Genomic DNA, 23,203 nt, shown 5'->3' with positions numbered 1-23,203 from the left:
CGCTGGCTGAAAAGAATGATACCAAGATGATACCTAAACCTGCAGGCATCATTCTGGTATAACCACTCAAAGTCGTGAATGGCGTACCTGAAGACAAAAAAATGGTTAACAATAAAGCACAGTAAACGGTTAAGTATAAAAAATTGCATACCTGAAAAGCAAACATGATAAAACATAATAACAATAAAACATTGCAGAATAGAATACAGTAAAAAAGAGCAGAACACCAGAGAGAGAATAGAGAGAGAGAGAACAATAAAACGACAACTATTTTTTTTTATTTTTGTTTGTGTTTTTTTTTTTTTTTTACACTTTTTTTTTGTAACTGTAACTTTTATAACTGTAACCGGTTCCAGGTTCGGGTCTCTCAAAATGCGATGGCATCTTGGGAGACCCTGTGAAAGTGTGCCTAGTCTGTGCAATGCTGTACCCTACGCTAATACTCAACTAGTGAATGGTAGCGTTCAAAACATTCACCAATGCAAAGACCAGGATTATCAGGACAGGAGGGACAATAATAGCGGGTGTCACGTCTATATACGCGCTTGCTGCAGACACATCTTTTTTGGGGGGGTTCGTTGGGTAGGGGTACTCGGGAGGACATATAAATGCCTCTCATGCAGCCGACTGCATTTGGTTGGGGATGTGAATGGGGGAAGTACGGGCGCTGCAGAAGTGGTGGGTTCCCAATTAGGATTGGCGAATGCAGCAGGAAGGGCATTATGGGCATGACAGGCCTATGTTTGTCTTTTTGGTGGCAGCGGGACACTACTTGTGCTTGCCACCTCACCAGCTTGAACTGCACTTATGGGACTCGCCACGTCACCAAGTGTTACTGCAGTGCTGGTATGACTACGACCGGGGTGTACTAGGCCGCTGGCGCTTGCCAGTTCACCAAAACGCTACAAAAAAAAGTGACAGTGATCGATCGATACTGCACTTGGGTGGGCTGGGCTGGGCCGGGCGGAGGGGCAAAACGCAGGTGCTAGCAGGTATCTGGGCTGATCCCACTAACACTGCGTTTTTGGGAACCCTAAACTGCTGGGGACGCTAGTATAGATCTGATCGGATCAGATATTGATCCGATCAGATACTATACCACTAAGGGAGGTGTACGGTGCGTGCGTGGGTGTTAGTGGTACTGGCGCTAATCTGACGCTGCTTGGGGCTGGTGCTTGCCAGTTCACCAAAATGCTACCAAAAAAACTGTTAGCGATCGCAGGGATCAGGCCTGACTCTGCGAACGCTGCAGTTATGCGTTTAGTGTTTTGTAAGTGACAGTGATCGATCGATACTGCACTTGGGTGGGCTGGGCGGAGGGGCAAAACGCAGGTGCTAGCAGGTATCTGGGCTGATCCCGCTAACACTGCGTTTTTGGGAACCCTAAACTGCTGGGGACGCTAGTATAGATCTGATCGGATCAGATATTGATGTGTTCAGATACTATACCACTAAGGGAGGTGTACGGTGCGTGTACGGTGCGTGCGTGGGTGTTCGCGGTACTGGCGCTAATCTGACGCTGCCTGGGGCGACGCATATCACCGCCGGGCGATCAGGGGGCTAAACCTTTATTCGGTAATAAACGGCGGGTGCCCTGACACTAAAAAAAATAAACGAACTAACCAGCGTCACCCGTAACAGTTATACGGTGATCAGTGGTGAAAGGGTTAACTAGGGGGCAATCAAGGGGTTAAAACATTTATTCGGTAGTATATGGGGGTCCCTGTCGCTATAAAACGCTGACAGCGAACCTAAATATTTACGTTCCTAACTAGCGTCACCAGCGACACTAATACAGCGATCAGAAAAATGATCGCTTAGCGACACTGGTGACAGGGGGTGATCAAGGGGTTAAAACTTTATTAGGGGGGGTTAGGGGGGTACCCTAGACCTACAGGGGGCTAATACTAACTGTCCTACCACTGCTAACTGTCACAAACTGACACTATGCAGTAATCAGGAAAAAAACAAAACAAAACAAAAAAACCTGCTTGGTGTCAGTTTGTGACAGGGGGGGGGGGTGATTGGGGGGGATCGGGGGGCGATCGGGGGGGGATCGGGGGTGTTTAGTGTGCCTGGCATGTTCTACTGTGTTGTGTGAGTGTTGGTGCACTTACATGTCTTCTCTCCTCGGTGCTGGAACGGAAACTGGCCAGCCGAGGAGAGATGACATCACATCCTCTGCCTCTGTGTACTATACAGAGGCAGGGGATGTTTCTCATTGGCTGGGAGCGATCGCGAGGGGGGGGCCACGATCGGATGGTCTCCCCCTCGTCTCTCAACTCTCCCAGCCAAACGCCGACCGCCGATGGCACCGGGGGGGGTCCGATCGGACCCCCCGCCCGCGGGAAGGCAATCACGTACCAGGTACGTGATTTTGCCTGCCCGTGCCGCTCTGCTCACGTATATATGCGTGAGGCGGTCGGCAAGTGGTTAAGGGACAACACTTCATTATGTAGATGAAGGATAACTAGGTACAAAGAATATCATACACAAGCTCACCTGGTCTAATACAGACAAAAGGACCACTGAGAGCACATCATTGACAGCCAAATGCCCCTGTTCTTATGGTGTAGGGAATTGCCAGCTGAAAAAGCTGATATCTGAATGATGCCTGTCAAGGACGTCATATGACGGCGGGTGGGAAGTGGTTAAAACGCATTTTTTTTTTTTTAACACAAAGTTGTCCATTTATACAATATTTCTAATGGATGTTTTCAGGTGTGCGCGAGAGCGGGATTCTGGGAGGACGTCACTGTACGCCCTCCCAGGGTTATGCAACCGCCCTGTAGCCAGCATTCGGGCCGGTTGGCAAGTGGTTAAAAATCATAAATTATACATTTTTTGCCTGTAGCTACACTTAAAAAATGTACCTGTTCCAACTTACAGATTCAACTTAAGAACAAACCTACAAGACCCTATCTTGTTTGTAACCCAGGGACCGCCTGTATATATCTGTTACAGATATGAAAATTATTTACCTAACTACAAACCCCCCCTGATGAAGGAAAAAACATGTACCAATGCAAATTTCCGAAACATGTTGGGATGTATGAAAAATTGGATTGTATCATAGCACAGAGTGGTACTGTGGATACAAGTGCGATAAAAAAGTGCCACGTCCTATGAATTATAAGTAAAGAAAAGGGAGAGGGACTTTGGACTTTTTAGGCACAGTAACACAGGAAATAATACAAAAATATTTATTGAAAAAACATATAAAAATAGACAGTTGCACAAAAAATCTAAATACATATATACTCGATAAGACCACTGCTGTACGAGACCATACAACTACAAGGAGACTCGGAAAGTATGGATGTCATTCCATTGTAAACGAAGATCCGAGAGTATGGCTGAACAGCAGACAGACGGTAAAGTATTTGTTCAACATTGAAGTAGGCTCAACATGTTGCGCGTACATTCACGCTTCTTCAGGAGCATAGAATATTGTGGCTGACAGATATAGAAAAAAGTTATACAATTAATATAGAGCAATCTAACAACATAACGCCACAGACTAGGCCAAAGCCGCGGCCTCGCCTATAAACTCCTGCCCGCAGCTCCTCAGGACCAGCGCGGTGTCCATCAAAAAAAAAAAAACAAAACTAGATTTGAATCATGAATCGAGTTTTTTTTTTTTAAAAATATCACAGATTTTTTTTTTTTGGGAGTAAATCGCCCAGATCTACCATCTTGCCACCCGCAGAGTAGTAGACATGATCCTTGATGCGGGATCGAAAATGTCTAGCAGTTTTACCCACATAGAAGGCTTTACATTTACAGGTCATCAAGTACACAACCCCTTGAGTCTCACAGTCGGCATGAAAGGTAGGAGTAAAGACTTCGCCATTGGGGAGTATGAAACGAGTACCTGTGTGAATCCAACGGCAAAAAGTGCATTTGCCGATTCTAGTAATACCATTGGGGCGATGTTAGGATAGTTGGTTATTGGAGTAATGACTGGAGGCAAGTTTGTCACGCAAAGATCTAGACCTATGAAAAGGTAATGTCGGGATTTGGACTGACTTATTTGGTGAGAACAGGATCATCCCGTAATAATGACCAATGGGCTGTCAAAATGTCACGCAATTCCGCATGATGTTCAGAGTATCTGGTTATGTATCTTACTGTTTGGTTAGAATTCATAGTCTTATTTTTATATAAAAAAGAATTGCGTGATTGAGTGGCTTGTTATATGCCTTACGTAGTAGGGATTTGCTGTAACCCTTTACCTTCAGACGATCGCGGAGTATATTTGCCTGTAATTTAAATTCATCAGTGTGCGTACAGTTTTGGCGTAGCCTCAAGTACTGTGCATAGGGTATGTTACGACTAAGACTGTGTGGGTGGGCGCTATCAGCATGTAACAGTGTGTTACCTGCTGTTTCTTTTCTGAAAAGTGTGGAGGCTAAACAGCCGTCACTGGCCTTGAAAATGGTGAGGTCAAGGAAGGTAATCTTAGATATATCACTGGACACTGTAAATTTTAAGTTAAATTGGTTATGATTCAGAATATCAATAAAGGTGAGCGTGACAGCAGTGCCTGACCAAATGATGAATATATTATCTATATAACATAGCCAGCATATTGCCTGGCTCGTATAATCCGATAGGGAGTCGTCAGAGAAAACAGTTTGTTCCCACCCCCCCAGGTACAAGTTGGCATAGGCCGGTGCGCAGCACGTGCCCCCTCCTGCACCTGGAGGAAGTGAGACTAATTAACCGGTTCCCGACTGGTGCACGCCATTGTACGTCGGCAGAATGGCATTGCTGGGCAAATGGGCGTACCCGTACGTCCCTTTAAATTTGTGCCGTGCCATTGAGTGCGCACCGCCGGCCGGGAGCTCCGTGAGTCGGGTCGCGGGTCCTGCGGACTCGATCGCCGCGGGGATACCCGCGATCACCTCACGGAGAGGAGGAACGGGGGGATGCTAATGTAAGCAAGCATCTCCCCGTTCTGCCTAGTGGCAGTGTCACTGTTCTCTGCTCCCTGTGATCGGGAGCAGAGATCAGTGACGTGTCACAGGTAGCCATGCCCCCCCACAGTTAGAAACACTCCCCAGGACATACTTAACCCCTACACTGCGCCCTAGTGGTTAACCCCTTCACTGCCAGTGTCATTTACACAGGAATCAGTGCATTTGTATAGCTCTGATTGCTGTATAAATGACAACGGTCCCAAAAATGTGTCAAAAATGTCCGATGTGTCCGCCATAATGTCGCAGTCACAATAAAAAATCGCTGATCGCTGCCATTACTAGTAAAAAAAAAATATCAATAAAAATGCCATAAAACTATCCCCTATTTTGTAGACGCTAACCAATCAATAAATGCTTATTGCGATTTTTTTTTTTTACCAAAAATATGTAGAATACGTATTGGCCTAAACTGAGGAAAAAAATGTTTTTTTAAAATATTTTTTGGGGATATTTATTATAGCAAAAAGTAAAAGATGATGCGTTTTTTTCAAAATTGTCGCTATTTTTTTGTTTATAGCGCAAAAAATAAAAACCGCAGAGGTGATCAAATACCACCAAAAGAAAGCTCTATTTGTGGGGAAAAAAAGGACGTCAATTTTGTTTGGGAGCCACGTCGCACGACCGCACAATTGTTAGTTAAAGCAACGCAGTGCCGAATCGCAAAAAGTGCTCTTTTTAAGTGGTTAAAAATAAAACAGTTTCATGTTAGTATAAACTGCAAAAGGTCCAGGATAAATTCACAGTATTCCCAGCGGTGATGATCCTGTTCACGCAAAAAGGTAGTACTGTCCTGATGCCCTGCTCTTGAGGGATGCTAGAGTACAAAGCCTCAACATCTAGAGTCACGAGCAGGGCATCAGGAGGTACGACCATGCCTTTGATGTGTTTGAGGAGGTCGAGTGTGTCCTTAATGTAATATGGTAATGCCAATACATGTGGCATGAGTATGGAATCGACCAAACGACTGGCATTTTTCATAAGGGAGCCAATACCCAATACTATCAGTCTACCAGGGGGTTTTGTTGGGTGTTTATGTATTTTGGGTAAGGTGTAGAATGTGGCCAGTCTAGGATTTCGTACATTAAGTTATAAAGGTCTTGATCGATGAGGCCTTTCTGATGGGCAGAGCCAATGATAGACAAGAATTCAATTTTGAATTTGTTAATTTTAGTTGCATTAATACGTGCATACCACTCTTTGTTGCATAAGATGTTCATAACCATGTGTTCATAGTTTATTTTGGTCATAAGGACGATATTCCCGCCTTTGTCAGCAGCCTTGATCTCAAGATCAGGGTGGTTTTGCAACCTTACAATCATTTGTATCTGTAGGGGGGTAAAGTTACTTGGTTTAGGAGTAACAGTCATCTGTTTTATATCATTGACTGTCCCCATCAGAAAGGCCCAAATATTTGCATTAGTCATAAGGTCAGGGAAACGTGATTTGCATTTGAATTTGACTGAAGGTGTAGATGCGTATATCAGGGACTAGTGAATCATCGGCATGGTCAGTATGGTAATTTTCATCCAATAACAGCATTAAGTCCCGTAGGGCTCGAAAGTCCTCCATAGTGTAATTCTTAACTTGTTCTGAAATTTGTTTGTCCTATATAGAGCGAAGATGATCACTATCAAACAGGAGTTTATATGTCAGATTCCGTAAAAACAAATATAGATCCTTGATGGCTTCATATTTATCAATTGTCATTGATGGGCAAAAGCTAAGACCAAGTTGAAGGTCCTCCAATTCTTGTTTGGTAAATGAGTAGGGAGTAAAATTAATGATATCAAGATTAGACTTGAAGTGGAGTATTGAGGGGTGTCTGAAAATTTGGTGAAGGGTTCCTGGATTGGGAGATATGTGAATCCAGTGTACTTTGACGTGTAAACATTTGTAATTGTGCTGCTAGTGCAGTATTCCCCAATTAATTTGTGGGTAATGGTTGTGTAATATCGGCAGCAGTGGCACCCTGGGTAACGGGTAGACCCGTGTCGCCGACAACTGAGGTAGAAATAACATTAGAAGACATAGTCTGTGACTGAATTTGAGGGTTGAGTAGCTGAATAGCTTGTAGAGCAGTGGCACTCAGATATTTACCTTGTGGGTAATCATTAGTATCATAGGGTTGAGGGATGTCATGAAAAGATTTGTGATGGGTAAGGGTAGTGTCTATAGTAGGAGGGCGTTTTTTGAGATGGGGTGTAAAAGACCCACCACCAAGATCCCGCTTACGTGCTCCTTGATGAGTGTGGGAAACTGTAAGATTGCCTTTCCTGGAGGTGAGCTGTGGAGGAAACAAAGAGGAGTCAGATTCTGTATCATCATTGGTAGTAGAAGGAACATTTCCCTGATTTTTGGGTATGCAATATTTGGTCCTAGAACATTTGCTGTGAGATGGTAGCTGCCAACGATAGGCAAAGCCCTCCATGAAGGCCAGCCTGTCCTTGGATAGCTTATTTTGTTCCTTATAGATGATATCTATGGTAATTCTAGTAACAAAATCTTTTATTTCTTGCCACAGTTTCGTATAGAGAGCATGAGTCTCTATAGGATGTTGGGATGTATGCTACAAATCTATTTGACTGATCTCAATTCATTTTGAGCAGTATCTTGGATTATTAGCTTTGGGTATTCTATACATATATAATATCTTGTTGACGATGATTCATTGGTGTATTGCATAAAAATTATTGCGGCGCTGAAAAGTTCAAAATGAAATTGAAGAGTGGGAGGAATCCAATCACCAAATATATTGTGCAGATGTAGAAAGAGTCACTCGTCACCACGTGGTAATGTAGTCTGCTTACCAGAAGGTGTTAAGGATTAGGCATAGATGATAAAATCTCAATAGCATCCAGCAAATCCAGCCCACTGGAACCCCTCATCAGACCACAACATCCGTGGGATTTCCTTCACATATAAACATCTCCCAATGGTCACTTCAGAATTAGGCATTCAGGCATGTAGTCATCATATATCCGAGAAAAGAAAATGAAGGACCCATAGTGAAGCCCGTAATGATAGATAAAAAACTTTTATTGTAGTAACTTACAGTTGAAGCTTAAAACAGCATGCATCAATGATAGGAACAAACGGCTGCAGCAATCAGCGTACAGATGTCAGCCTGCTTGACATGTTTCATAGTAACAGATGTCTTCAGAGGCATGATGTATTGGTGTATTGTTTATACTTTTTAAATGAATTGTGTTTACACACAATATATTTTCTATTTTTGTATATCAATAAAATTGGCAACCTTGTGCCTTTTTTACATATTCTACTTCTTATTTCGCTCCTCTGCCATTTAAAGTCCAAGGGGGCGTCCCCCAAATGCAACTTGTTACATGTTCTTGCCAGAATTTAAAGGGATGGAATTCTCCTGAGCTTTTCTTGCGCTAAAAGTGCCGATAATGGCCAGCAAAAAAACTCATATTCATTTAAATTCATGATATTAATGAAAAAATCGAATAGATTACAATTTTATAAAAATAAAAAAAAATTAATTTTTTTTTTTTTCAAAACTGTCATTTTCGGTTTCGATTTTCAGCACCAATTTCCATTCGGTACACCTACCTGATTCGATAATTGCATACTGATAAAGTTATTTGTACAGTAATATGTGTTATAACTATTTTTTTTTTTTTTTTTTTTTTTGAAGCTATGTGTATTAATTTCTTATTCCTTATATTTTTTTGTCTTTTTCCTTTAGGAGCTTGTCGACTTAAAAATGTTGCAGTGTAAACGAGTTGTAAATGGTAAGATCTAGAATGCCGAACTGGTGGCTTGTGTTACAATACATAGGTACACTTAACATTGAAGCATGAATTTTGCTCTGGACTATTGAGGGAGCCAGGATTCTTAAACAACTGGGTTATAGTGCTGCTACAGGAGTATTAAACACTGGCAACCAAAAAAACACCCCAAAAAACTGTAGGCCAGCGCAGGGGTTATATCTGGAGTTACCCCATGTGCTGGGTTCAGCATAAAGAGGAGCTTCAGTCACCCCCCCAAAAAAATAAATAAATGAAAGTCAGCAACTACAATTGCTACTGACACTTTTGGCGTCATGTACACTACAGCTGCTAAACTGAAGTTTAGGAGCAGTTGTGTGTTTTTTTCAGCAGCCCCTGAACTCTCCCCTATGTTATCTAATGAGTATACTCATGTATACTAGATATGTAGACTGTACTTTACTGGCATTTCAAACACTAAATGATTGTAACCGCGGTAAACTGCGTTTATGCGCGTTTGCGTTTATAAAAGTTTTTAAAGGGGAAAAAATTTCGGATAATTTTTGAACATATAAACATGTTGAAAAAACACAAATTTCACCACATGTTGTTGCCTGCATCAATGGATGAGTCCAGTAGCGACGAACATTGGTCCTCTCACACAATTTTCTGTCTTTAGAGCCTCAGCAACATCGGGAACATTTCCTCACACATGCTCATGATGGGATCCATAATGAAAACGTTAAAAAAAAAGCTATATACAAGCACACTGCTCTCTCTGCTGCTGCTCTCTCTTCTCTCACAGAATGGCTGAAATAGTTAATCAATAATCAATCAATCAATAATTTGCTTGCTTTTCATCCATTGTGGGCATTTAGGAGGGTCTCCTGATGTTATCTTTAAAAAATGTTTCTAACCTCAAATGCTCATAACTGCTGCTAAACTCGCATAAACTCGGTATGTAAAAGCTGTAAAACGGACATTTTCCTCCTTCGATTTCCAGCTGTCAAGTTTTCAGTGTTCAGACAAGGTCTTCAACTGCCCTGCGTACATAAGCCGAATATAAGGACACTTACCTGTCCAGGGGCCCAGCACTGTCCTTACCCAAGCCTGTTCTTCACTGGGCTTAAAGTCCCTAGCAGCGGAATCTTGACAAAGGGAAACTGGCTGTGGAGCCTTGCGGCTGCGCTTTGTGAATGGCCGTGCAGTCTTCTGGGACCTGTGATGTGTCCCAGAAACAAAGTGCTAATTAGTAAAGTGGAGGGGGGGGGTGGTAAACTAGCGGAACCTTTTTTTTTTTTCCCCTAAATTTCAGCTTCCCTATGTACCAATATAGCATTAATGTACTTTTGCAGAAAAGAAAAAACTTACTTTTTATCCTACACTACCCCTTACCTCAGTGTCCAGCTTGTATAAAAAAAAAAAAAAAAAACTTCTCCAGTACTTTCTGGATGGCCTTTAGGATGTAAAAACTGTTGAGAGTCAGGAAGGAGTTCACCTGCTGACCTCGTTAACTACTTGCCGACCAATATGTACAGCGGCATATTGGCTCCCCTGCTCGAAGCGCCGTAGCTGTACGGTGGCCGCTTTAAGGGCTATAGGGGCCACGTGCGTGTGGCGGCAATGTCCACCGGCCACCAGCGATCGCTCTTCGGAGAGCCAGAACGGGTATCTGTCAATGTAAACAGACAGATCCCCATTCTGTCAGGGAAGTAGAGAGAGATCTGCTGTTCCCAGTGATCAGGAACAGTGATCTCTCTCTACTCCCAGGTAGTCTTCTCCCCCCATAGTTAGAAACACCTCCTTAGGGAACACTTAACCCCTTGATCGCCCCCTAGTGTTAACCTCTTCCCTGCAAGTGACATTTATACAGTAATCAGTGGCTATGTTTAGCTCTGATCACTGTATAAATGTCACTGGTCCTAAAAGAGTGTCAAGTGTCCGATCTGTCCGCCGCAATGTCACAGTCCTGCTAAAAATCACTGATCACCGCCATTACTAGTAAAGAAAAAAAAATAATAATAAAAATGCCATAAATATATCCCCTATTTTGTAGACGCTATAACTTTTGCGCAAGCAAATCAATATAGGCTTATTGCGATATAAAAAAATAAATATGTAGCAGAATACATATTGGCCTAAACTGATGAAGAAATTATTATTTTCTTTGGGGTGGGGATATTATAGCAAAAAAGTAAAAAAGTTTTTTTTGTTTTTTTTTTCCAAAATTGTCGCTCTTTTTTTGTTTAGCTCTATTTGTGGGGAAAAAAAGGACGTAAATTTTGTTTTGGTACATCGCCGCACGACCACGCAATTGTCAGTTAAAGCGACTCAGTGCCGTATTGCAAAAAATGGCCTGGTCAGAAAGTGGGTAAATCCTTCCGGGGCTGAAATGGTTAAAGTGGATGTAAACCCGATTAATGAAATTTGAGCTGGGCACATCTATCTGCAGTGTTTTTTTTATCTGTCTACAAAGCTCTATGTCCCGTAGCTTTGTCCTGCTCCATTCCTCTGTTATTAGCCTGATGACTTTTGACAAGCTCTCAGAGACGGGAACCTGAAGTGTGTGTTGGGGGAGGTTGCTAAATAGATTAGCACACAGCTAAACACCAACACAGGCAACCTCTGCATGTGTGGGAAGGGGGAGTGTGCGCCTTTCCTCCAATCAGCTGTCTCAGTGTCTAGCAATAATCCCCTCCTACAGGGGAACCAGGAAGAGAAAATTCTAACAGGACGTGCACTTTTTAAACCATATATCAAGGTAAAGACAGAAGATATATAAATGTAAAACTTATGTAGGGAGATTTGTTTAATTTCTGTGTATCATCTGAGTGTCAGGGCTTGGCTCAGCCCTTCCTTCTCTGAGCTGGCTGCTCAGCTGTTGGCTAATTGCCAGCTCCTATCTCTCCACAGTTGTTGATGATATCCTGCTAGTCAGTCCTGCCTACTTAAGCCGTCCAGTCCAGAGAAGCTCTGCCTTCACCTTGGTCACATCACATAAACCAGTGGTCATCAACCCTGTCCTCGGGGCCCACTAACAGGCCAGGTTTGCAAGATAACTGAAATACATCACAGGTGATATCATGCTGCTGCTCAGTGATTGCAGTATTCTAGTCTGCATCTCCCCAAGGTAATACATAAAACCTGGCCTGTTGGTGGGCCCTGAGGAGAGGGTTGATGACCACTGACATAAACACTCTCCTGCGATCCTGTTCAAGACTTGCTTTGCTGACATCCCTTCTGGCTCCAGATCCTGCTTGCTGTTCCACTACATTGATCCCCGATTTCTGGCTTGGCTGACTATCCGTTCCGGTTACTAAACTTTGGCTGTGTTTTGGCTACGTTTTGTTCTTTTTACATTTATTATTAAACAAGTGTGATTTAACTTTACTTCTGTCTCGGCCTGATTTCATGGTTTCTGACAGTAGGCGAAGGCCATGAATTCAGAAGATGCAGTCAATCCACTTGTTGGTAATATTTTTTCCAGATTGGATGACCAGGATCACCGCATGGATTCGTTTGCCATGGCGTTACAAATGCTCCTGAGTCGCACGGCTTACCTGGAATCTCCCACTGTGGCCGCCCCGGTACAGCCTATGTTGCAGGCTGACCCTGCTGCTGCTCCAGTCTCTGTGCAGGCACCTGCCTCTAGTATTACCTCTATAAGAGGCATGTCTGGTTTCGCTCCGCTTCCCCAGTGATTTTGGGGGCGATCCAGTCCAGTGCAAAGGGTTTCTCAACCAGGTTGAGATATACTTTGAGATGCTGCCCTAGGCGTTTCCTGCGGACAGAAGCAAAGTAGGTTTCGTGATATCTTTGCTTTCTGAGAGAGCCTTGGCCTGGGCGAACCCTCTATGGGAGACACAAAAACCTGTTGTTTTGTGCTATCCTGAGTTTGTGGCTTCATTTAAAAGGGTATTTGATGTTCCCGCGCGCTCCGCTTCTGCTGCCAAGTGCCTCATGTCCATCGAAAAGAGTACAAGAACTGTTGCTGACTACGCCATTGAATTCCGTACTCTGGCAGCAGAGGTTGCGTGGAACAATGAGGCTCTCGTGGCTGCTTTTTCTCATGGTCTCTCAGATACCATCAAGGATGAGATAGCAGCCCGAGATATACCCACTGAGCTGGAGAAGTTGATCACGTTTGCCATCTTCATTGGCTCCAGACTCAGAGAGAGGCTCTTTTTCAAGGAGCGCTTGCGGAAGCCTCCTGTACGTTTGTCTCCGAGCTTTGCAGTCCCACCCGTGCCTCCCTCACCTCCTATGCCTCCTGGTACTGAGTCGGTCAGTGAAGGTGAACCCTTGCACTTGGGTTTCACATGCCTCTCAGCGGATGAGAGAGCCTTTAGGAGGAGGCAGAGAGTTTGCCTTTACTGTGGCCAGGCAGGTCACTTTTTGAAGTCTTGTCCTTCCCGTCCAGGGAACGCCCGAACCTTGAGGTCCCGTCACGGACAGACCTTAGGTGGCGTTGTTTCATCCCCAGTTATCCAGAAGCATAAGCCCCTGGTTTCGGTCACCCTTTCATGGGCTGAGTCGTCCGTCGAGATAGAGGCTCTAATTGACTTTGGCGCTGCAGGCCTGTTCATTGATGCTGTCTTTGTATCGAAGCACTCGATTCTGCTGCATGACACTCCACTTGCCATTGATGCTCTTGATGGGAGACCTATACAGCCTGCCCATGTGACTCTTGAGACAGTTCATTTGTCCATGGCCGTAGGGGCTCTTCACCGTGAGATAATCCAATTCCAAGTTATTTCCTCACCTAAGTTTCTGCTAGTTATTGGTTATCCTTGGTTACAGAGGCACAACCCCTCTTTTGATTGGCTCCGTGCTGAGGTTCTCTCCTGGTCACCACAATGCAGTGAGACATGCTTCCAGAAGGTAGCCAAGGTCCTGGGCACCTCTTCACTCTCCTCCCAGCCGGAGGAGTACCTCAATTTTAGCGATGTCTTTGACAAAGGTCAAGCCAGTAGTTTTCCTCCACACCGACCGTATGATTGCGCAATTGACCTTCAACCTGGTGCCATACCCCCTCGTGGTCCAGGTTTACCCTTTGTCGGTCTTGGAAGATAAGGCCATGGAGGAGTATGTTGCTGACGCACTTTCTCAAGGTTTCATCCGCAAATCCTCGTCTCCTGCTGGTGCTGGTTTCTTCTTTTTGAAGAATAGTGGTGAACTGAGACCTTGTATTGATTATAGGGGTCTCAATCGTTTCACGATTAAGAATGGCTATCCGATTCCGTTGATTACGGAATTATTTGACCGCCTCACAGGTGCAATGGTTTTCACAAAGCTTGATTTGAGGTGGGCATACAATCTCATGAGGATTAAGGAGGGCGACGAGTGGAAAACTGGGTTTAATACCAGCACAGGCCAACATGAGTACCTCGTAATGCCTTTTGGCCTTTGTAACGCCCCGGCAGTTTTCCAGGAATTTATTAACGATGTCCTCCGAGATTTGTTGCAGTTATGTGTGGTGGTTTATCTCGATGATATCCTCATATTTTCCAAGTCCCTGGAAAACCACCACACAGATGTCTGTCGTGTGCTTCAGAAACTAATTGAGAACAATCTCTATTGTAAACTAGAGAAGTGCGAGTTCCATCATGAACAGGTTAAATTCCTGGGTTATGTCATTTCCACTGCTGGTTTTTCGATGTACCCAGAGAAACTTTCGGCAGTTCTACAGTGTCCCAACCTATGGGTTTATGTCCTCTGCAGCGTTTCCTGGGCTTTGCCAACTATTATCGGAAGTTTATTCATAACTTCTCGTCTCTGGTCAAGCCCCTGACAGATATGACCAGAAAGGACGGTAACCCACAGAGTTGATCTCCGGAGTCCATTGAGGCCTTTGAGAGTCTCAAGGCTGCCTTTGTTTCTGCTCCTGTGTTGGCACATCCTGATCCTACGTTACCTTTTATCCTTGAGGTTGATGCTTCTGAGACTGGTGTTGGCGCCCTTCTGTCTCCATGTCCTACCTCTGAGCGCTATGCATCCTTGTGGCTACTCTTCCAAGAAATTGTCACCTGCGGAGTGCAATTACGAGATTGGTGACAGAGAGCTGTTGGCGATCATTTTAGCCCTGAAAGAATGGAGACATCTCCTTGAAGGTACCACTGTGCCGGTTCTCATTCTTACTGACCATAAGAATCTTGCATTCTTGACTGAAGCTAAACGCCTCTCTCCCAGAAGGGCACGATGGGCTCTCTTCCTATCAAGTTTCAATTACAATGTCTCATTCTTACCCGGTACTAAGAATGTAAGGGCTGACGCCTTGTCATGACAATTTTCCTCCACTTCCAAGTTGGAGTCGGTTCCTGTGATTCCTCCTGATTGTATTCTGGCTACGGTTCGCACCAGTCTCACTTCTCCTTTGGGTGACAAAATTCTTGCTGCTCAGCTTCATGCTCCTCCTGAGAAACCTTGTGACTGCTGCTTTTTCCCAGAGATTCTCTGTACTGCTGTGCTCCAGACCTACCATTCTCCCAAGGCTGCTGGCCCCCCGGGAGGAATCAACTCTTTTTGGGCCATTTCCCAACAATTCTAGTGGCCTAGTCTACGTGCTGAATTAACTGCCTTCGTAGCTGCCTGTTCCGTGTGTGCTCAGAGTAAGACTCCAGGACACCTTCCAGTGGGTCTCCTACAACCCGTACCCAGTGGGGAGAGGCCCTGGACCCACCTGTCTATGGATTTCATTGTTGTTACCCAACTCCCAGGGCAACACAGTTATCCTGATGGTGATTGGCCGGTTCTCAAAGATGTGTCATTGTATTCCATTTAAGAAGTTTCCCACTTCTAAGGAACTGGCTTCCAATTTTTGTTCGGGAGATCTTTCGCTTACATGGTCTACCCAAGGTGATTATCTCGGACAGGGGTAGTCAGTTTGTGTCCCTGTTCTGGCGAGCCTTTTGTGCACAGTTGGGAATTCAGCTTGCTTTCTCCTCTGCGTATCACCTGCAGTCTAATGGGGTCGCAGAACGAGCCAATCAGTCCTTGGAGCAATTCCTACGTTGCTATATTTCTGATCATCATAACAACTGGTCAGACCTATTTCCGTGGGCAGAGTTTGCTCACAACAGTGCCTTGATCTCTGCTTCCCGATTGTCCCTTCCATGTTGCCTGACTCGTTTGTTCCGCAGAATATATCTGCGTTAGAGGAGCATCTCCGTGGTCTTCGTGCTACTTGAGCACAAGTCCAGGAGGCTTTGCGACATGCTAATGATAGGTACAGACTCCATGCTGACCGCAGACGCCTGCCTGCGCCTTCCCACCAGGTTGGGGGCAGGGTCTGGCTGTCATCTCGCAACCTCCAACTTCGTGTTCTCTCACTGAAGGTTCGCACCTCGGTTTATTGAGCCTTTCCGTATTCTTCGCAGGATTAACCCAGTGGCTTGCGCATTAGACCTTCCTTTTTAATATGCATATTTCAAATGTATTTCATGTCTCCTTATAACCTTTGGTCTGCAACCGCTTTACCACCTCGGTGCCACGTCCTCATCCTGTACAGGTTGAGAACTATGAGGAGTATGAAGTACAGTCCATTGTTGACTCACGTAGGTTCTGTGGGAGCATACAGTACCTGGTGCATTGAAAAGGGTACGGTCCGGAGGAACGCTCTTGGGTCTCATCCTCAGACATACATACCCCTGTCCTCCTCCGTGATTTCCATAGACATTTTCACCTCAAGCCTGGTGGTCCTCTGAGGGGGAGGGGTCGTTGAGGAGGGGGTACTGTCAGGGCTGGGCTCAGCCCTTCCTTCTCTGAGCTTGCCGCTCAGCTGTCGGCTAATTGCCAGCTCCTATCTCTCCACAGTTACTCAGCTGTTGATAATATCCTGCCCATCAGTCCTGCCTACTTAAAGCCATCCAGTCCAGAGGAGCTCTGCCTTTACCTTGGTCACATCACAGAAACTATCTCCTGCGATCCTGTTCAAGACTTGCTTTGCTGACATCCCTTTTGGCTCCAGATCCTGCTTGCTGTTCCACTACATTGATCCCCGATTTCTGGCTTGGATGACTATCCATTCCGGTTACTGAACTTTGGCTGTATTTTGACTACGTTTGTTCTTTTTACTTTTATTATTAAACAAGTGTGATTTAACTGTACTTCTGTCTTGGCCTGATTTCATGGTTTTTGACACTGAGGCTGTTCACGTCACTGGGTATATGATAGTTTTGCCTCCACTTTAACACACTTCCTGCATCTGACCTCCCCTTCCAAGAGATTGTTCCCACCCACCTCTTAAGGTTCATGCATTTCCAATGCAATTAACGATCACCGTTCTCTCTAATCTAATTACACAACCAGTGATCAATTTTTTTTTTTAATCTTAACTTCAGCTTACATGGATTCTTCGTTTGGGTTAGTGTGTGGGAGCTGAGCAAACAAAGGCGTAGGTGGATCAGAGTTGTAGTACTGAAATCAGGAGAAGTATATTCTGGGTTCTGTAAAGCTCACCATACACTATGCAATCTGATTGTACAATCTGCTTTAGATCTACCACCAGCTGTGCAGTGCAAGGGCCTGAGTGGATACAGAGTGATTGGATAGATGGTGTGTCCTATTATATAGTTTTGGTAAATCTAAAGGAGATTGTAAAGAGATCAGATTATATGTCCACCTTTATACACATAAAAATAACTACTTGCCATTCTGGTGCCATTAAAGTGGTTGTAAAGGCAAAAGGTTTTTTTTTCTTAATGCATTCTATGCATTAAGATAAAAAACGTGTGTGCAGCAGCCCCCCTCAGACCCCCTAATACTTACCTGAGCCCCATCTCTATCCAGTGATGTTGCAGAAGAGACTTGGCTGCCTTGGACTCTCCCTCCTGATTGACTGAGATGGCAGCAGAGTGCCATTGGCTCCAACATCTGTCAAAGTCAATAATCCAATAAGGATAGAGAGGTGGTGGAGCCTAGCCACGGCTCAGTGTCTGAATGGACACACGAAGCTGCAGCGTTGCTTGAGTGCCCCCATAGCAAGCTGCTTGTTGTGGGAGCACTCAACAGGGGGGAGGGGCCAGGAGCGCCGATGAGGGTCCCGAGAAGAGGAGGATCTGGGCTTTAGTATCACTTTAATTGTTAACGGCACACCAAACGCATAAGCAAACACGCATTTTGACACGTAAAAAAATGAGCGTCCAAACGCAGCAAAACTCACAATAAGGGGCGTGGCCTGGACATGGCGGAGTGAAGTCATGGTGTGCTTGAGCTCCCGACTCCAGACCCAACAACTACGGCTGTTATGCTATTTCATCAACCTCTGGTTACCGGTCATGAGCTGCCGAAGGAAAGGCAAATACAAGGGATCTGCTAAGACGTCCCCAGCGGCCCAGATTGACCGATACCTCAAGGCAAAACTCAGGACAGACTCGGAGGCCCACAGTGTGATCCCACGTGGCGAGGCCCGAACGCTATCTTCTTCCCCAGGAGGTATGGCGTCCTCCCAGAGAACAAGCCCCCAGCCCTTAACGGGAATACCAGCTCTCTTGAACCCATCGCCCGGCAGTCAGTCGGGAGCCGGTCTTTCCATGCAGCCACTGGGTGACGATGCCGACATACGAGCGCTGTTGAGAGTGCTCCCCACCAAGGCGGACATGGAAGCTCTTACCACCAAGGCGGACATGGAGGCGCTGGTGTTACTGGTGGAGGAACAACACCGCCGTGACCTCCAAGAGATCCGCACGGAGGTGCAGGGGTTGGATGAGCGGCTGACCAGAGAGGAAGCCTCGGTGGGGGCACTGGAGACAAGAATGGCACAGTTAGAAAGATCGCAACAGAAGCAACAGGACCAACTAGCAGAAGTACAGTTGCATGCTGAGGATTTAGAGAACCGGAGCAGGCGCCAAAACATACGGCTCCGGGGAATACCTGAAGCGACGGGCCAGGAAAATCTAACTGAAACGGTACGAGCTATCATACAAATAATCTTGGATGGAGACCTCCCAGCCTCCCTGGAATTTGACAGGGTGCACAGAGCCCTCGGTCCCAGGCATGCAGATGCTGACCGGCCCCGTGATGTTCTCTGTCGCCTGCACAGATATACCCACAAAGACCAGATCTTACGGGCGGCTAGGCTTAAGGGTACTGTGGATTTCGATGGGGCACAAATCTCAATATACCCAGATGTGTCCCGAGTGACCCTCTTGCGGAGAGCGATGCTAAAGCCCTTGCTGGAGAGACTGACTCGAGCGGGCCTAACTTACAGATGGGGATTTCCTATTCAGCTGACCATTCGGAAAGGGAGCGCCTCATTTGCTTTGCGGCGCCATGCCGAGCTCCCGGATTTGTTTGCTTTCCTAGGTATGGAACCGTTGCAGTTGAGGGATTGGCTGGGCCCCCTGCCAAGCAGAGAGTTCCGTCTGGCCCCGCAGAGTGTCCCGACTGGTCTCCCCCACCGATCCTCCAGGCGCAGGCAGAGAGAGCCCACTCCTCTGGGAAGGGGAGACCCGGAGCTGTAAGTCCTAAAGTTGACACACGTAAGTGACAGACTACTCGGGTTGAATGTGATAAGGGACTGTCTTACATCCTCCAGTAAGCTCAATGTGTCCGGCCCCAGTCCCCCCTGCTTGACCGATCCACCTTGAGTTTTATTCGGGACCATGGGATTTTCCCCCTCCACATGTCCTCCATGTTGCTTATTGTTAGCACAGAGTACACAGCACTTTGGACTGCCCCTATCTCCGGACACAGACACATTGCCTCATTAGGAAGGGTTTCACCCCATGCGTTCCAGGACTTACTAAAGGATGCCCCCTTCTAGGGGGTTTTATCATATTTGACATTCTGGGAAGGGTGGACCTCGAAAGAGACTGGGTGGATATCATCTAGAACTGCTTACCTATATATGTCTAGCGTGCATTCTGAACTTCTGTAACTAAACCAGAGCCTATAGCACGCGATACAAGGCAACCCATCCACGGACTGTGATCCAGCAATTGAGAGGGGTAACAATCCAGTCGGGGAACTAAGGAATATGTTTGCAGCATGCTGTTAGCACATTGTGTCATGTTAGGGGTGCTGGGAGTGGGGGGTGGTTGGGGGCGGGGGGGTTGAGGGGACCGTACTGGATTGAACCTAATGCATGTTATTTTGGTATAGCTGTGCAGCCTGGTGCTTTGGCTCCCAGGGTGCTGTTGGTGGGGTGCGGGAGATTACCCTGTACTTGGGGTGGTCTTTGCGCTCACTCTACCGGTGTTAATGAGCCTCCCCCCCAATGGGAACCCGCCCAGAGGGACACTATGAGGGCATCGCTAATTTGGTGGTAAGATAAAAGAGCTCTGGAGGGTGAGCAATGATAATGTTTTAACTGCTTTTCTGATTTCCCTTAAAAGCTGATCAATCCGAAGGTTCTTCTTCCCCTGGTTCCTTTTTTTTTTTTTTTTTTTTTTTTTTTCTTTTTGTTGTTTTTTCTGTTTGCCTGTTGCAGTAGTACTTTACAACACAGTTGCCCTACTGGGAGCCCACTCCCGCCTGCTGTGCGCCCATTTCTTGGACAGATCCTAGGGGTCTCTTTTGAATTCTTCCCCTGAACCTGATTATCTGTACGCTAAATGGGGGTTGGGCGGGGGAAGTGGACCCGTCACGAATATCCCAGTTAGCAAATATTAAATATCATTACAGCTCCTATTGTTTTTGGTTTAGGTTGTTTGAACTTTTATTCTTCAGGTTTGGGTCTGGATAGGGAGCTCCAGACCCTGTTTGTTTAGTCACTACCCCAACTAGGAATACGCCCCTCTGGGGCTCTGGTTGGGAGCTCTAAGGGTGTACTGAGACTTAGTCTCTCAAACGCCATAGGCGTTTTAGCTACACGGTTTTCTGGTAACCAGTGACCTGTTATCCCACCTTTCACCTTACAATCCGTGTCCCATTTCTGTCCCCCCTTCTATATCCTTTTCCACTTTTTGCCCTTTCCCTTTTGTCTATTATCCCTTGTCTAACCCCCCCCCCCCCTTTTTTTTTTTCCTCTCCACTCCACCCCCTTCCCTCCAGCCTGGTTTTAGCCATGAGCCAGACGGAATCTATCAGGCTCATGTCCATTAATGTGAAGGGACTTAACACCCTGGAGAAGCGTTCCATGGTGCTATCAAACCTGAGACATGCCAAAGCCCACATTTGCTTCCTCCAGGAGACCCATTTTCGAGCTGATAGGATACCGCGACTCCATGACCGCTGCTTTCCGATTGCTTACCATGGGTGCTCCTCTGACTCCAGGTTTAAAGGGGTTAGCGTGCTGATACGATCCACGACGCCGTGGACGCTGCGCGACCAGTGGAGCGATGGGGAGGGGAGGGCTCTGTTTGTAAAAGGAAACCTGGGTGGCTCTTTGGTTACCCTGGTGAACCTGTACCTCCCCAACACTGGGCAAATTGGCTTCCTTGAGTCTACTTTGACTAAACTGCAGGATTTTGCAGAGGGGGCAGTGCTCCTTGGTGGTGATCTAAATTTTCCCATGGACCCGTCCTTAGACACATCTAGAAACACCTCCCAGATCTCTTATGCAGCGCTTAAACGATTAAAGAAAAATCGATACGCTTTCCATCTAGTAGACTTGTGGAGGATTCTGAACCCAACCCAGAGGGATTATACGTTCTATTCACACCCTCATGATTCGTACACTAGAATTGATCTTTTCTTGGTGCCCCAGTTTCTTCTTTCCAGGGTGAGATCAGCCACTATAGGGTCCATCACTTTTTCGGATCATGCCCTGGTTTTCGTGGACATTGATCTCCTGCCCCCAGCGCCCAGACAGTGGCAATGGAAACTTAATGACACCTTGATTCAGGCTCCTGAGGTTGTAGAGGAGGTGACTAGGGAATTAAAGAACTGTTTCTCCTCTAATAGGGTTCCAGACAGCGCTCCCATGATGGTTTGGGAAGCTCACAAATGTACCATCAGGGGAAAATTAATAAAAATTGGTACTCGCCTTAAGAGGGCCAGGGCTCAGCAAACCCTTGACCTTCTAGAGAAGATAAGGGCCTTGGAATAAACTCATAAACGATCTCTAGCCAACCAGGCATTACAGGACCTTACCACCCTGAGAAACCAACTAAGATCCCTGGCGTTAACTAGGGCCAAAGAAGTTATAGCAAAGTGTAAACGTACCTTCTATGAGCACAGTAACAAATGTGGTAAACTGTTGGCACGGGCTTTGAGAACCCAAAGGGCGCAAACCTTTATCCCGGAGCTTAGGGGGGAGGGTGGCGCTAAGGTACATACTACTGAAGAAATTGCAAATCAATTTTGTAAGTACTATACCTCATTGTATAACCTTCCACGTAGATCCTCAGAAAGGGAGAAATCCCTAGAAAGGAAAGCTATACGGGAGTATATTCAAAAGTCAGGCCTCCCTCGAATACCCGAGGAGGCTCTGAAGGCTATGGAAGAACCGCTATCAGGAGAAGACGTGACGATAGCTATAGCACGAATGCAAACTGGCAAGGCACCGGGCCCCGATGAGTACTCGCTAACATATTATAAGACCTTTGGCGATCTATTGATGCCACACTTTCTAGCAGCTTATAATGATGTCGGAGAAGGGACGATCCCACCAGAAGATTGCCTACGAGCTTTTATCTCCGTGATACCAAAGGAAGATAAGGACCCCTTGCTATGTCAAAACTACAGGCCAATATCGCTCCTCAACGTGGACCTAAAGATTTTTACAAAGGTCCTCTCCATGAGGTTGTCGGAGTGGATTCCCTCGCTCATACACTCAGACCAGGTGGGCTTTGTACCCTTGAGGGAGGCGAGGGACAACACCACGAAGGCAATTAATCTTATCCATGCCGCCAAAACACGGAGAACCCCGATGTTGCTCCTCTCAACCGACGCCGAAAAGGCGTTTGATAGGGTGCACTGGCCTTTTCTGATTGAGACCCTTCGTCACGTAGGCTTAGGCCAGCGGATGATGAATTGGGTACATGCCATCTATTCCAGACCTTTAGCCCAAATCAAAATAAATGGCCAACTTTCCTCCCCCTTTGGTATAACCAATGGGACACGGCAGGGCTGTCCCTTATCCCTATTAATATTTATCTTGTCCCTGGAACCCTTCCTCCGTATGGTGAGAGACAGCCCTGACATATCGGGAATACATTTAAGTGATTCCCTGGCCCCTAAGATAGCAGCTTTTGCTGATGACCTGCTTTTTTTCATATCCAATCCACTGGTTTCTATACCAAACCTGCTGTCGGAATTGCAGAAGTATGGTAAGCTGTCCTTTTTTAAAACCAATTTCCAGAAATCGGAAGCATTAAATATAACAATGCCGGTCTCCCTGAACAACCTGCTACGAGCGGATTTTCCTTTTAAATGGGCGAGTTCCTCCATTAAATACTTGGGTATACGCCTGGCTAGCAAGATAGAGGAGATCTTCTCCCTAAACTTTCCCCCCCTGTTGACAGATCTCAAAAAAGATTTACAGAAGTGGCAGACGGGCATGTTTTCCTGGTTTGGACGGTGTAGCATAATAAAGATGAACATTATGCC

The 23,203-nt window shown here is 45.8% G+C and overlaps 1 protein-coding gene across 13 annotated transcripts in view; it reads left to right on the top strand.

The window, feature by feature from the left end:
- The window catches only part of DUS2 (dihydrouridine synthase 2), a 1,383,726-nt gene that overhangs the window by 241,671 nt on the left and 1,118,852 nt on the right, over nucleotides 1-23,203 (top strand). For all 13 annotated transcript variants that reach the window (XM_073605117.1, XM_073605118.1, XM_073605124.1 and 10 more), the window contains one exon: nucleotides 8,692-8,737. In XM_073605117.1, the coding sequence (XP_073461218.1) occupies nucleotides 8,692-8,737 (46 nt within the window). The remainder of the gene's footprint in view (nucleotides 1-8,691; nucleotides 8,738-23,203) is intronic.

Source organism: Aquarana catesbeiana, linkage group LG11 (genome assembly GCF_042186555.1).
Source record: "Aquarana catesbeiana isolate 2022-GZ linkage group LG11, ASM4218655v1, whole genome shotgun sequence".
NCBI lineage: Eukaryota > Metazoa > Chordata > Amphibia > Anura > Ranidae > Aquarana > Aquarana catesbeiana.
This window is presented reverse-complemented; position numbering and strand designations above follow the sequence as displayed.